This window comes from Xenia sp. Carnegie-2017, unplaced genomic scaffold (genome assembly GCF_021976095.1).
Source record: "Xenia sp. Carnegie-2017 unplaced genomic scaffold, XeniaSp_v1 HiC_scaffold_6, whole genome shotgun sequence".
NCBI lineage: Eukaryota > Metazoa > Cnidaria > Anthozoa > Malacalcyonacea > Xeniidae > Xenia > Xenia sp. Carnegie-2017.
In genome coordinates this window covers 1,132,169-1,147,195 of record NW_025813526.1, presented here as the reverse complement: position 1 = coordinate 1,147,195, position 15,027 = coordinate 1,132,169, and the positions used below count along the sequence as shown (strand labels likewise).

The following is a 15,027-nucleotide window of genomic DNA, read 5'->3' as shown; positions in this document are numbered from 1 at the left end:
TACAGGAAAATCGTAGTATAATGGCTTCATTACCTTACGTAGCTATTGGGAGAGAAGAAAGGAAATCATTAACGTCGGGGACTTATTTTGGAAGATTGTAGTTGCTCAATATTGCATTATGTAATATAACTTACAAGGCATATGTTTACGCCACAGGGCATTTTTAATGCAGCCTGTATGTTTCCGCTCTTTTCAAATAGCAAAAGTTTTGACCCGGCAAATTTTGTTAATAGAGCTACGTTTCTTTGAAAATCTATTTTTAGACAGAAACATGCGAAAGAACAGTTGCAAAAGAGATAGAGCAAAGTTCCACTCCCAGATTGATTTCGTCTGGAACAGCGCTGAATGTTGAAGCGTTATGCCTTGCTGCCGAAGACATGATGGGGTATGCAGATTTGGGATTAAATGCCGTCGTAACGTTGCTTGCCAGTTCTACGCATTCAATGTAGGCTTGCCACGAGGACTATATAAAAACGTATATGTTTTTTTGAGCATGTCCTGTTGAGCCAGCTACCTTGTTCAATGCCCATTGCAGTGGACAATTGTCTTTCGGAGATGCAGCGACTATTAAGGGATTTTGAATATACTATTTAGTTACATGTTTGTAAATAAAGATCGTCCAGGTTGGTATAGTCCTGAGAAGGACTGTTTTTGTTGATGTGGACTGACGTTTCGACAACCTTAGCGGTAGTCATTTCAGTCAAAAACTCTGACTCTGAAGAGTTTTTGAGAGAAACTTTAGACTGTGAAGATGACTACCGCTAAGGTTGTCGAAACGTCAGTAAACAACAACAAAAACAGTCCTTCTCAGGACTATACCAACCTGGACGATCTACATATACAAACATGTAACGATACTCCCGGGTTCAAACCATTTACTTTAATACTATTTAGTTCTTTGTTAAATAACTTATTTTATGTATATGCTAATAGTTTGTATGTCAAAAACTGTGCAACACTGCGACGTGAAAAGTTTTTATTAATTTAGGTTCAATGGGTTATTTAAACCAATTTAAAACTTTTAGAAGTGGACATTTGAAGAAAAAGTAATTGGTTACCTTAAATCCATCAGTGGTACAATTTACAATTGGTTGAATTAGCAATTACAAGGAATCGGTTGTTACAACCAATTTAACTTGACCAATATATAATTGATGGAAATAATCTATTAAAAATTGGTAGTAATAACAAGTTTTTGATTGATTAGAACGACCAATATTCTTCTGGTACATTCAACCAATTTAACATTGGTGAAATTAGCTTATATATAATTGATTAGATTAATCAATTAACAATTAGCAAGAATAACACATTTTTAAATGGTAAGTAAACATATGTGAATGTTACATTTGACAAAATTGATATTGGTTCAATTAACGAATTATGTATTGGTAGCAACCAGTATCTTAAATTGGTCAAAAGATACAATGTTATAATTGGTTGTTTCAACCATTTATTTTTTAACCAAACAAAATTGGTTGTCTTAACTAATATTAAATTCTTTACCTCAGATCCACATTCAACCAAATTTTTTTGGTTGTTTTAACAAAACAGTTTAACAGTGTGCTAAACCAAAAATTGTGTTCAATTATCAAGTTTCGTCCAACACCAAAAAACAAAAAAAACAAAATTTGAATTTCGATTTTTGGATTTCATTTTCCCAATAAGTTTTTTTTTCATTTCAGCAGAAAACGAATGGCGGAATGGTACACGCATTCAATAAAAACGGTCAAAACAAAGCATTCTGAAAGCAAAAATGTCAATTATGGGGCGCCAAATGTAGTTATATTATTTATTGAACTTTTTTTGTGATCTATTTAATTATATATGTAAATGTTAATTGCATTTAGTAATTTGGTTATTTCAAATAACCATTTTAGTGACAACGTGCTTTAACCTCATTATATCAAATAACCACTTTTTATTTCTTTGATAAAACTTTTTTGTATCAAATAAGCAAAATAATTTTGATACACTTGGGGAAGCAACTGACAGCGAAGCAAAATACTAATTCAGATGTGCTGCTTTCCTCGGCAGAGTTTGTTATATAGTTTCTCGAACGGCTTGCTCTATAACATTTGTCAATGATCTTGTGAACTTTTCCTCTCCGCAGAGGTCATGGGTTCGAATCCCGTTGAGTCACCTGATTTTTTCAGGTCCTGAGACGATTGCTTAAATTGTCCAGCTAAGTGCGAAGATCATATCTTCATTTAATTTCAATTACCGCACTGCATAAAAACATTCATACGACATTCCTTTCACGAGAAAACATGAGCCCAACAATATTGACCTGCTCACCACTGTGTGACTTCATAGCTCAGTTGGTCAGAGCACTGCACCGGCACCGCAGAGGTCATGGGTTCGAATCCCGTTGAGTCACCTGATTTTTTCAGGTCCTGAGACGATTGCTTAAATTGTCCAGCTAAGTGCGAAGATCATATCTTCATTTAATTTCAATTACCGCACTGCATAAAAACATTCATAAAACCCTTTCTTTGTTAGTAAAATAAAAGAATCGTCCATAGAGTTCACAGTTTACAGAAAGCGTGAATAGAAATTTGAATTTCGAATGCTGATGGGCGATCGGTCGGAAAAACCGTTACTTTTCCGATAATATGAAAACTATAGAATAACGTTCATAAAATTTAGCAGCGCGATGGTGGCTACGAAAGTTAATGTTTTGAGGCCACAGCCAACGGACTATTACGTCATTTGCTTCGCAAGAGTATAAAAATTATTTTGGCTATTTGATAACAATTTTGCGAAAAGTGGTTGTTTGATATAAAAATTTTGCGAAAAGAGGTTATTTGATATAATGAAGTTAAGCACGTTGTCACACAAAATAGTTATTTGAAATAACCAAACTACTAAATTCAATTATCATATATAATTAAAATAAATCATGAAAAATAATGCGAAGTAAATTTCAATGGCGAAGTAAATTTCAAAGTTTTCTAGAAATCTTTTAAATGCATAACTGCAGAATTTGCGAACACTCTCAAAAGTGTAAACTGAAGCGCAATGCAACATGCAAAGGTCATAAAAGTACTGTGTCGATTTAAATGTAATAATATTCCATAATGACCTACAAATATAAATTAACTACTTTCCAGAGTAAATATCGTTAGTTTTGTAATTTGTCTTAGAGTTTCCAAGGTAGTTTTTCAAGCACGCTAAGGTAGCCAAACATTTTCAATGCGTTATCTACACATGAATACCATAAAGATCGCATTGATGGAATTTTTTTCACCATCACCGTCCACATCAAAACAGCTGACACGAAGTACGTAATCCAACGAACATTACGCAATCTATATCAGAAAATACACGGAAAATGTTTTCGATAATTCTGTTTCTTATTTATTTCAATAATTGTTATAAGGCGCCGAATGTGTTTTTGTTATTCAACTCACTGATAACATTTTTTTGCAATATATTTATTTTATTACATTTTATAATCAAAATCTCGTCAGCCGATGTAAAGTAATAACGTTAATAATAATAATTCTATTTCGTCACTGTTTAGCGTCACTAGAAAGTCATGTGAGATAGAACGCGCAATATGAAGATCAGTTCGATCGGTTACAAAAAGTTCATTTTCACACTATATTCCAAATCTTTGAATTATGGCTTCTACAAGTGAAAAGTATAACGACAAGAGATGATGTCGGAGATGAAGCAGCACTCCTGGGTTTTGCTGAACACGATTAACAAGATGACATGATTGAAGAAAACGAAGAAGGGCAAGTCACATCATGGAATTTGAATGTGGCAACTGCCCTTTGTAGGATGAGTGAAGAAATGACCCCAATGAGTGAATAGTGACTTAAAGAAAGTGACTACGGACAATCAACTATGGTTAATGCGCGTGGAATGGATCGAGAGATTGAAGCGTTGCGTTGTCACCGTAATAAACGTCACTACGGTGACTTTAGCGACGGTTTCTCGAAGTGTTGACTACGGGTGGAAGAATTCAATAGTTCTGTCGGGTAAGTCATTGTTTTTGTTTTCATTTTAATATGTTAAGACTTTAAAAGTTTTACAGAAGCACCACTGAAATACAAACACTAATGTACAATGATTTTTAGCTGCTGAACTTAAGATCACATCTACTTTCCATAAATGTAGAATTATAGTATGGCTCAATCAGACGATACTCCTTTAGAAACAATGTTAATAAACTATTTTGATGGTTTTTTTCAAAAGTTAATTTCGCAGTTGTGTACCTAAAACATGTGTTTACCTAAAATATGTTTACTTCTGACAAAAATATACCATATCAGATGGTGAAGTTTTTCTAAACTTTTTAACTGAGCTTTGATTTTTGAGTTTCTCACTTACGATTTGAACTAATTTCTTTTATTCTGTAGAGCAAAGAATCCTCTTACGACTCGAAACAAGTAAGAGCTGCAATGAACAAGTGATTCTGTTGAACTAAAACTGCATTACTTCTGTGCAATTCAATTTTTAATACATAATTATGTTCAATTTAAGCTTATGTTTACATTAGACTTAACAGTTAACTGTGTTTTATGGAATGAGGCAAAATAGGGTATTATTCGAACAGTACAACCTGAGTTAGTTTAAATCATGTGAGTATTGTTTAATACCACAATAGAGGTTTACCAAATTAATAACTGATTATCGTTCAAAAATGAGAAAAGAAGAAAATGCAAGTGGTATAACCTCTGACCCACCTTTACAGATAAATATACTTCTTGACAAAATTAATGAAGTAATGTTAAACCACGTTTAGAGTGATAACATAAGTGAGAAAAAGGAAAGAGCAAATGCCTTGGCAGTACGAAATGCAGCTATGAATACCTGAAGCAAAACCAAAGATGCAAAACCTAGTGAAGATGATTCAGATGAAAATGACGATGATGTAAATACAGGCAAGTTTAAGAAAGCTAAAAGGAGAAGTAGTAGTGATGCAGGTCAATATTTAAGAGAGAAGTCTGAGCAAGCCTTACTCATTCAACAACAAGAGTTTGAGATGAAAAAACAACAGGCCCCCTGGAAAGCAAAAGTTTAATGTGAAGGAGAAGTTATTTCAGCAAAAGCAGGATTAACTTGCATTGCAGCAGCAACAAATGAAGCAGCTTGATTTACAGCAAAGGCAACAGCAGATGCAATTGAAAATGCAAACAGCAATGTTGGCTGTCCTCGAAAAGCTATCAAAATGATATTGCAATGTACATGTATTCTGCTTAACATTTGTATTGTTGGTTATGTTCTGCCTTTTTGTTATCTTTATGACATTGAATTTGGCAAAATTTGTTATTTTTCTTGTAACTCAAATTTGCTTTTATTTCAACACAAAGCTTTTCTAGAGCATGCAATCATGTTGATTTTTGTTTAATGAAAACTTGTAAACTTGAAGTTCTATGACCATATACAAAACAAAGTAAGGTCAATACATGTTATGATAAGTATTTCTAAGTGTTTATGGTTGAACAGCAAAATAATCTGATGTTACATTTCCATAAAAACAAGTTAGTATGTTTCTAAATAATGTAGAGACCATGTATTGCTTTCTAACTACACTCAAGTCAATTTTAATGTTTATCTTAAAGTCTATAAATTTGAAATGTTGAAATGTCAACAAACAACCATTCCACAGAGACGCAAACCTCACTCATTGCTTTGCTAAATGCTCTCACTCTGAAGTGACAAATGCTACATCATCCTGTTAGTATGGGCCCATTTGATGATGTCGTAGTGGGTATGCTGGGTTACCAGAAATGTACAAGGGCTCACCAGTTGCATTATAAGCGATGTCATGCAGAGCACCCAGAACACCAGAATCTCTAAGCATCCCAGTGTCATGCCTCTTACCTTCAAGAGGACCAAATAGGTTTGCAATGATTGCACTTGGTAATGAAACTGCTTGAAACTCGAGGGCGTTCACTCGCTTGTAGGCATTATAAACTACTTTTTGACGTTTTCCAGGTCGACATACTGGTCGAACTGTTCCGTCAATAAAACCAAAAAAATTTTTGAGCGGTGCTCCTTTTGATGAGAGTCAGTGGAATTTTGCAGGCATTCCCTTGAAAGAAATGGTTGACTCCAGGAAGTCATTCGATCGTTGTGCACACGATACATCCAGTCTAGAACAGTGTCAGATATCATGTATAGTTCTGGAACAGGACGTGCAAACCCGTGAATCATGTCAGAGTAGCGACAGGAGTAATTTAATCTTTTCAGCAAAATGCACAAACCTTCCATGCAATAACACACAGTTTTCCTTAAGAACAGATAAATCGATGAGGAACCCCAAGATGTTGTTTGAGAAGTGGTAAGTTGGTCTTTTCAAAACGTAGCTCAGTTATGCATTCGTAGGGATCTAGATTTTCAAACCGAAATTTGTCGTATTTCCAGTATGGATATTTGGGATTGGCTGGTGTGAAAAGCTCAAAAACTATAACAAATTCTTCATCATTAATGATTTCATCAGCAAGAGCAATTTTCAAAATATCACATGGTTCTTTAAACGAAGGCATAGAAGCAAATGGAGGTAAGAGTTTGACCGTGGTCCGTGGTATTTGTTTGTTTTCTTAACGTACTCGATTCATTCCACGCGCATTTTTTTAACTGTAGTAGTTTGTTCGAAGTAACTATCTTAAAGTCACTAATCACTCAGGTTAATGCAGCAAACATTTGAGTCCTCTAGAGTAAAATCTACTCGTAAGAGGAAAGCAAGTGCTTTATCCCCGAATCAGGGCATGACGCAGATTGCGAAGTCTTGTTGACACAAAACGAAGAACCTGCGGCCAAGCGCAGTTATGAAGCAGAACAACTAGCAGTAGATATTGCTGACGCAGTTGTACGTACAAAAAACTCTGTAACTGCTTGCTGTTTTGTTCAATAAAAGGCAGTTTTATGTATATACTCTCTGTTCGAATACTTTATAAATCAAAATCATGAGCTACTACACGCTTCTCCCCCCAAAATTAGGGACGTTTCAGGGGTTTTGGGCACTCTGACTTTGAGTTTCCCGGGCGTAATGTACGGTAAGTTGCCTTTTTGATGGCTGGAAATGGATAAATCGATCTCCTCAAGTCAAACCAGGGTAAATTACCAAAGACAATGACCCGGCTTTCAGAGGCCATACATGAATAAAGATGGCGGTAGTCATCAATATGCACGACTTACAGGCAGATTAATCACAACGAACCTAGCATATGCTTAACAACTGATACCTTGTTGGAGGAGTGGGGCTGCTCCCTAAATGGTTTGTGAGCCACGGGTAACTGGACGCCCTTTGAGGCTTCCAATCATAAAAATTATTTGGAAATTCTTGCAGTGTTGTTTGCCCTTGAGTCATTTTCTTCGGAACTAAAAAGCCATCATGTTAAGGTATTAATATAGATAATACTACCGCTGTAGCTTGCATTAATCAAATGCGCACATGCCACTCAAGTTCTATTCACAAGTTGCCATGTAAAGTCTGGACCAGCTGCACTTCGTATGATGTTTGCTTGACACCAGCGCACATTCCAGGAATACAAAATGTCACTGCGAATCGACTCTGTTCACGTGTGCCATTCAAAAACTAGACGTAAATTCGAGCATTGATTTGTTTGCGTTAAGGTTGAACAATTAGGCGAAACCCTATTTTTCATACCAATCTGACCGGCCTAAACCATACATTTTATGCGTTCCGGTCCTTTAGCATGATTTCGCAGGTGTTACAAAAAATAGTACAAGAGAAAAGCACAGGACTAGTCTTAGTCCCTAACTGGCCAACACAAAGTTGGTGGCCAGCTTCAATTCAGATGCTATTAGCACATCCTGTTGTTTTACCTAGAGGAAAAACGACATTAACTCTTCCAGCTCATCCAGATCAAATCCACCCTCTCAACACAAAATTGGAGTAACTACTTTGCCATTTATCGGGGAACTCCTCTCTGATAGAGGCATTTCAACAGAGGCTTCTCAAATCATCCCCGCGTACCAAGAAGCAATATTCTACATACCTTAACCGTTGGCGACAATATTGGAACGTAAACAAGATCGATTCTGCCGCGTCCTCTGTAGAGAGACTTGTTTGCGATTTAGTTGTAAAATTTGAGAAAACTACGATATTACTACGTAAATATAGCAATTTTTGCTAAAAGCGCGCGTACGCGCGCAAAATTTTGAAAAAAATACGTTTTTTAACGAAAATGTAGTGCAAATTCGCTATTGATCTCAGGTGCGCAGCTTACAAACTTTCCAGTTGGCACAGAGTACATAATAAGAATAGTATTTCCAATGTGCAGGAGCAATATGCAATCTGAGAATACCGGCCAATTTAGTACAGGTAACGTCTAGTAGCTTAACTTAAAATCAAACAAGTCGTGTATATAGTATTCAATCGTGTTTCCTGTTCGGATTGGTTGGCGTGGTCATTCATACTCATGTATAATGAAAAGTCGGAAAAAATATGATCTTCGGAAGGTAATCCAATTCCTTAAAATGATTTTCTCAAATAATTGCATGTTGTGATCAGAGACAATAACAAATATTCAAATAAATCAGTAAACTTTGTAGTAGCTCTATAGCATGGAAAGACATGTAAACAAACAAATCAAAATGATCATTTGTGTTAACAGATGCTAAGTGCCTTAAAGATACTTTTAACTACCCCAAACCCTGTAATATTTTGTCTTTATGGTGCATAATCATCAAAAAGTAAGATAAATATCATCTTTGGATGTTTAACGCCGCATTGAAATTATATTTTTATCCAAGATTGCACGCGTTCCAATTAAGTTACATTTGAACTTCATATAACGCAAGGAATTATTAACGTCAATTAATTCCTTTCTTAATCATCTCTTCCATATAATTTGATTTTATTTACGTCGCTTAGCCTTCTATTAATGGCCCAAACTACACATGATGTTAAGCCCAAATGCCCGAATGGCTAAGGTTTGGGGGCACAGCGCCCCGTACCCCACAGCCCGTACGCCCATGTTGAGCTATCAAAAATCTCATCATTCGATCACTTCAGCGACCATTTCCCGATGGTTAAAATAGGTTTACAGTGCACACCGTACTCGAACTAAATCAACTTCTGCGGCAAATGCATTGAATATTACTATGGACACAATTATGAATGTAGCTACATGGAGTAATGAGTTTACTTTTCAAACATTTTATAGTAAGCCAATTGAGGCAAAGAACTTTGGCAATGATCTACTTTCTGCCATTTGTGAGACATGAAATGTGAAATTTCAATTACATTCTTTTGTTTTTAGTTATTGTTCCTGTCGACATTGCTTTAAAATCTCACATGACTTCCTAGAAAATTAAACGAGACTTATCTGATCGAAGTTTGATTGAAATTGAGTTCCTGTTGAGTTCCTGTTCAGGAACCAGGACGTCACCCATCCAACTAATTACTTGCTTCTTCTCAAATGATGCTAAATATTGCCTCCCACTCACAAATTTTTAAAACTGATCTTCATGTCGTGCGCTCTATCTCACATGACTTCCTACTTCCTGAACAGTAATTCATAAAATTTCAATCAAACTTCGATTTCAGGTAGGTCTCGTTTTATTTTCCAATCAAATAACAAAATTTTACCAACACAATTTTGTTAGGTGATGTCAAATTGATAATTAATGAACTTAACGCCACTTGGTTATATCAAATAATCAGATTCGTCGATATGATTTAATTTCGTTGTCTTAAATAACAAATACAACACTTGACATCTTTTTACACACTGCGAGCAAAATGACGTCACAATTGTATGAACACCTACATTCTGCTTCCCTGTGAATAGCCATGTGGCAATGTATTGCCTATGACTAGTCTTGAATTCACTCATTTCACAGTAACATAATTCACGTACTCTCATTGTAAAACTTGTCGTTACGTTATCTATCTTGCGGTAAAGCGTCCTCTTGTATTGCCGTGTCTGGTCTTGAACAAAGTGCTCTTGCAATTGTTCTTTCAGTTTATTCATATTTCACGAACATTGAAAGAGCTTGTTGTCTTGCATATTAGCGGACACTGCTTTTGTTTCTCATGTGGCATTTATAGTGCAAGCGTTATTAATGTTTATTATGATTACCGCTAAAAACAAGGCAGTGCTATTTCAATAATATGGACATAGCAGAGCGTTACATTTTCAAAAGAATAAAAGCTGCGCTAAGATTAAATTGATTGTTGAAATACATTGTCTAGTTGCTAATAAATATATTATTTTGGGCACTTATACTCACAGAGTTAACTTAACTTAACTCCACGTGCTAGCTTGAGCATTAAACATATGCTTGTTTGCATGATGAATATAATAAAAACGCATACCACAAGCACATTGATTATCCGTAAATGAAATATGAATAAACTGACATAAAATTGCACGAGCAATGAAGTTTTACAGTGCAAGTATATGACAGTGAGTTTAAAACAAATGATTGTATAGATTGCCTTTTGACTATTCAGGAGGTAGTAGACTGTAGATGTTCATACAGTTGTGACGTCGTTAAGTGTAAAATTATTTTGGTTATTTGAAATAACCAAATTAACACATGTGAACAAAATTGGTTCTTTGACATAACCAAAAGGTGACAAGTTTATTATTTGATATCATATAATGAAATCATGTTGGCAAAACTTTCTAGTATGATATAATTACGTTACATCGGCTAACAAGATTTTGGTTATTCATATAATATAAAAAAAAATTACGAGAAATATCCTTGTTAGTAAGTTAAATAATGAAAACTCATTCGGCGCCGCACAATTAATAATAAAACAATGAATATTTATCAATAAAATGTAATTCCATAACACTATGTCTTATCCACATGACTAAATAAATATAAATACGAACTGCAAATAGCAACAAACCTTTTAAATCTTCTTTTAGCAGCAGTGAGATCCGATGGATCCTCTTTCAGCAAATATTTTTTAATACCAATGACGAAGTCCCTGAAGTAAGCATCCCATTCAATACGGCGAACGTCAAACATAAATTCCTGGCAAAGTTAAGAAATGCAATGAGAAACATATAGTAATATGAAATAGCTATTAAACGTCGCTAAACAGCACTTTACAAATGATGAAACAACAACATATTTTAAAAGACATCAATGAAGAACAAGAGTTTCAGTCATCGATGTACCACATGTGCATAACACATCTTAAATGGGTATATATAATCCAAAACGTACCTGACGATCTGATCCCTCTAGTTCGTCCAAAAGTAGGTCGTAGTTGTCCATCTTGAACTGAAGAAATCAATAAAATGAAATTTATCATGTGGGTCTCCCCGAAAGTGATACACTTCCCAAGAAGTATATGGTTTTATAATTTTCATCGATTTGATAAAAAAATTCCAAGTATGAAAAATAAAATATACAGATTGCTAAGCCTCACTAAAAGTTTATAATATATCTGGCGCACTTGCTAATCTGGGTAGAATAAAAATATCTAAAAACATTCAATATGTAAAAACCTATTTTATACTTGAAATAAGCATTTACTATCAAGTTACCATAGATGCCCGCAGATCAAGTTGGGAAGATAATCTTTGAGGAAACAGGTGTCCCAGGAAATTTGCTTCCCCCCCGAAAAAACTGGCCTCCTCCAAGAGCCATATTTCCTACTAAATGTGCTCCCCCTCTTCGAAAATTTCCGCCCTCTCCCTTTACAAACTTTAACTTTTATTTCGAAAATGGTGGAATATCTTGAATGATCCATACAATCATTTCATACACACATTCTGCAAACGCATTTAGTTAACACAAAAAATCTGTCAATGTTGCAAACAGTATCATCAAAAGCACAACAAAGAAAACAGCGGACATGTAACAATTGTAAATTCCAAAGAAAAAAAAGAGCTATTACACGTAAAGTAAAAGAAAGAGTGCTGATGTTGCCAACAGTAGCAAATTTGTGACAATGGTACCATAAAAACACACACCAATTTGAGCCAAATTCCTAACTGAGGAAGAATAGCTTTGCAAGTCATGTAGTCATGTGCACCGCTTAGTTAAATGAACTATTTAATTGTTTATGCAATGAACTTTGAACCCCCTTTTTTTCCTTGTTAGCTAAAAATCTAAAGTTTTAGATTCAATTTGATAAACAAATGAGCATTTTCTGTTGAGTAGAAGTTATTAAAATTTACTGCTGAAAATTTTCTGATTTTTGAGAAATGTTTGAATACTTTATATGATACTTTTCATGAGTCGTTAGTTTTATTCTTAATATTAATCGTTAACGTATGTCATCATCGCTAAAGTGCGATAGTTATTCTGACTAGTTTGATACTATGTGACTAAATGTAGATATCTAAATAACTTGTTTCACAACTTAAATTGCCTGTGATCTTGGTGTTTGAAAAAGTTGAACTATAGAAATTTGTCCTGGGGGACATTTTGTTTTGGGGAGATTTCCTGTGACCAGTGACGTAGCAAGACAAAAACAACTGGTCGTGCAGTAGCGAGAACGAACATGAAGTTCCAGTACAGTTGGTGGCAACATAAGTTGTCTGTGCTGCCGGTTATGTACGCTTACATGTGCGACTTTGATATTTCATGCTTTTGGCAATCGCCCAGTAAATTATGCATGTTGACATAATCAATTTGAGTCAATGTAGTGGACTTTGAACAAAACAGCAAATAAAGCCAACAAAATAACCGCTGCTTCTCCACACTAGCGCACAACCAATCTTTCTTTTTGCACAAAGACCATCGGAACCCCTTATCTCTCGTTTTCAGAGTAAGCATAGGGGTTGGTCGTGGCACACATACAAAATATTTTTACTGTATAGCGTGGCGTGGACTGACAATCCTTCGTAAAAGCTCAGAAACAATATTTCTGGCTCTTTGAGTTTCAGATGCGACGTTTGACTGTCCTTCATTGATTTCCATGTTCACACACAAAAATAAATCTAATAACACAGTAAAACGATGAATAATTCGACAATATTTGAAATACTCATGCTACTAAACTTGGGCACGAGCAAAAGAAAATATTCGGCGATTGAGCATGCGTACGACTCAATGCAGCCTTATATATTATTAGTAATTCATGTTTTGGTTGTTTTCGCGTGATCAGAGCACGACCAAACTGAGGCTGACTATACCAATTTTAACAGGCCGTGAGGTTTTCTAGCCAACCAGCGCTTAGGAATATATAATTTGGTCGTGCTGGCCTGACTAGAGCACGACCAAAAACGGGCGAATACTGTTTCATGTGCTTTTAGGCAATGATTAGGGCAGATGTCGGGGAGAAACGTCATATGGTGTAAGTAATAAGAAGCCTTCCAAAATGCAAATAAAGCATTAAAAATAAATTTTGTCTTCGCTAATATCTGTTAACATTATAAACAAATAGTGAAATTTTAGTGGGTTAAAAACCTTAGTTTGAAAAATGTTTGGGACGACTAGGACGACCTCTAGCTACGCCGCTGCCTGTGACACCAGCAACACAATTTTCAACGAGGGGGAACTCTACCTCACATATAAATTGAACTCCTATAAAACTATTTTTGAAGAAATGGGTAAACTCAATTCTAAAATTTGATGCCTCAATTTGTACAACTTTTTTTAAAAGGGTAGTATTTTTTAAGATCTTAGATCTGAAAATTTATAAAGCTGATTCATCAGTGCAGTTTTTACAGCAGACGACCGTATGACGTCGTCGCATTAACGTTCGTTGTTCGCTGGCAGAAACTGGGCCGACACAAGCCTCTTAAAAAAGTCCAATTTTTTTCTGTTTTTTTTATAAGATCAATTTTATTAGGCATAAAATTTTTCCTTGATTTGGTGTAAAAATTGAGAAGTTCGCATTCAGCACAGTTGGCAGGACCGAGAAATTTTAAAGAACAAAAAATCTAATTACAAGATATTTTGCAAAATCTGAGTCATTATCAGTCTTAAGAGCGTGTCTTTCTTTGTTGAAGAGAAAATGATAAGGTCAGCCAAAACCAGTTATTGTGTCAATAAATAGGTGGTGATGCCAGAATAGTAATAGCAAGTAGTAAAAACAAAGAGATATAAAACCACGCACTATGATCCAGCACACAAGCTAATGAATAGCATTGCTAACTCTAAAATGCACATAGGAACTTAAAACGCACATAGGAACTTAACAATGATGCCTTCAGCGCTAGTTTAAAACAAATAAAAACCAATACCGTCCATTCTCTTTTGGTAAAATATCCAAGAGTTGTCATCGCTTTTTCCAATTTAACATAATTCTTTTGCATTCTACAAAGTTCAAACCATAAATGTAGGTTTGTGAAAAGGTGCCTATGTTTCTAGAAATATGGGGGTGATGCGGCGATAGACAAGTTAACGGTTGTGAAATACAGACTGTATAAAAAACACTAAACAGTTAAGAAAATGTTGCTAAATTCATCAGCACGCAAGATTCGCAAAAATTTTGGACGAAATAGATAATTGGACTCCAGATGAGGGTTTCTCTGACAGTAAAATTGTCGCAAATAGCTAATAACCATTTTTATAAACGTTTTGAATTTTGTTTTTGAACGACGCTTTTTGATTCACCCTGTATAATACAAAGGATTTTCTTTCGATTCTTTTCGTTCACTTGACTTTGCTGATAGTCGAATGTTCGTAATTGAAAAGTAAGAAGTATTGTTTAGCACAAGAAGTTAATGGCACAAGCAAAACCATGAAACACCATATGTTATCTACTACTCCAATCGTGTTGGGTAAAGGGCATAAATAACAAGACACGAAAATTCGTGCGCCTTATTGAAAAATAGATGTGGATTATAAATCTAAATACCTTGGCTTCTGTCCAATGAATTTTGCCAAGATATCGGCAATCCATGCTGGAATTTTGTGACTTATATACGTATAATACGTAAAGGCAAGCCTAAAACAATGTAAGATTCAAGAAAGAATATGATGGATATATATAATAACTATTTAATATCAAATATACAAAATACCAGTTCAAATAGAGCAATACAACTTTCAATTATAATTATACAATATTTTAATAAGAACTACACTGTGTTTCACGTTCAACGACCATTATCAGATGAATGA

General features: G+C 35.0%; 1 protein-coding gene and 1 long non-coding RNA gene across 3 annotated transcripts in view; both read right to left on the bottom strand.

Moving 5' to 3' along the window:
- Window positions 1-3,046: 3,046 nt before the first annotated feature.
- The window catches only part of LOC124457481 (fatty acyl-CoA reductase 1-like), a 31,586-nt gene continuing 19,605 nt past the window's right edge, over window positions 3,047-15,027 (bottom strand). For both annotated transcript variants that reach the window (XM_047007720.1, XM_047007719.1), the window contains exons 11-15: window positions 14,762-14,851; window positions 14,145-14,217; window positions 11,173-11,229; window positions 10,850-10,977; window positions 3,047-3,311 (exon numbers count right to left, since the gene is read on the bottom strand). In XM_047007720.1, the coding sequence (XP_046863676.1) occupies window positions 3,143-3,311; window positions 10,850-10,977; window positions 11,173-11,229; window positions 14,145-14,217; window positions 14,762-14,851 (517 nt within the window). In that variant the 3' untranslated portion in view covers window positions 3,047-3,142. The remainder of the gene's footprint in view (window positions 3,312-10,849; window positions 10,978-11,172; window positions 11,230-14,144; window positions 14,218-14,761; window positions 14,852-15,027) is intronic.
- LOC124457484 lies at window positions 7,332-8,065 on the bottom strand. The gene is made up of 2 exons (XR_006952622.1): window positions 7,980-8,065; window positions 7,332-7,555 (listed from the first exon to the last, which is right to left on the bottom strand). It is a non-coding gene; the product is annotated as an uncharacterized LOC124457484 (long non-coding RNA).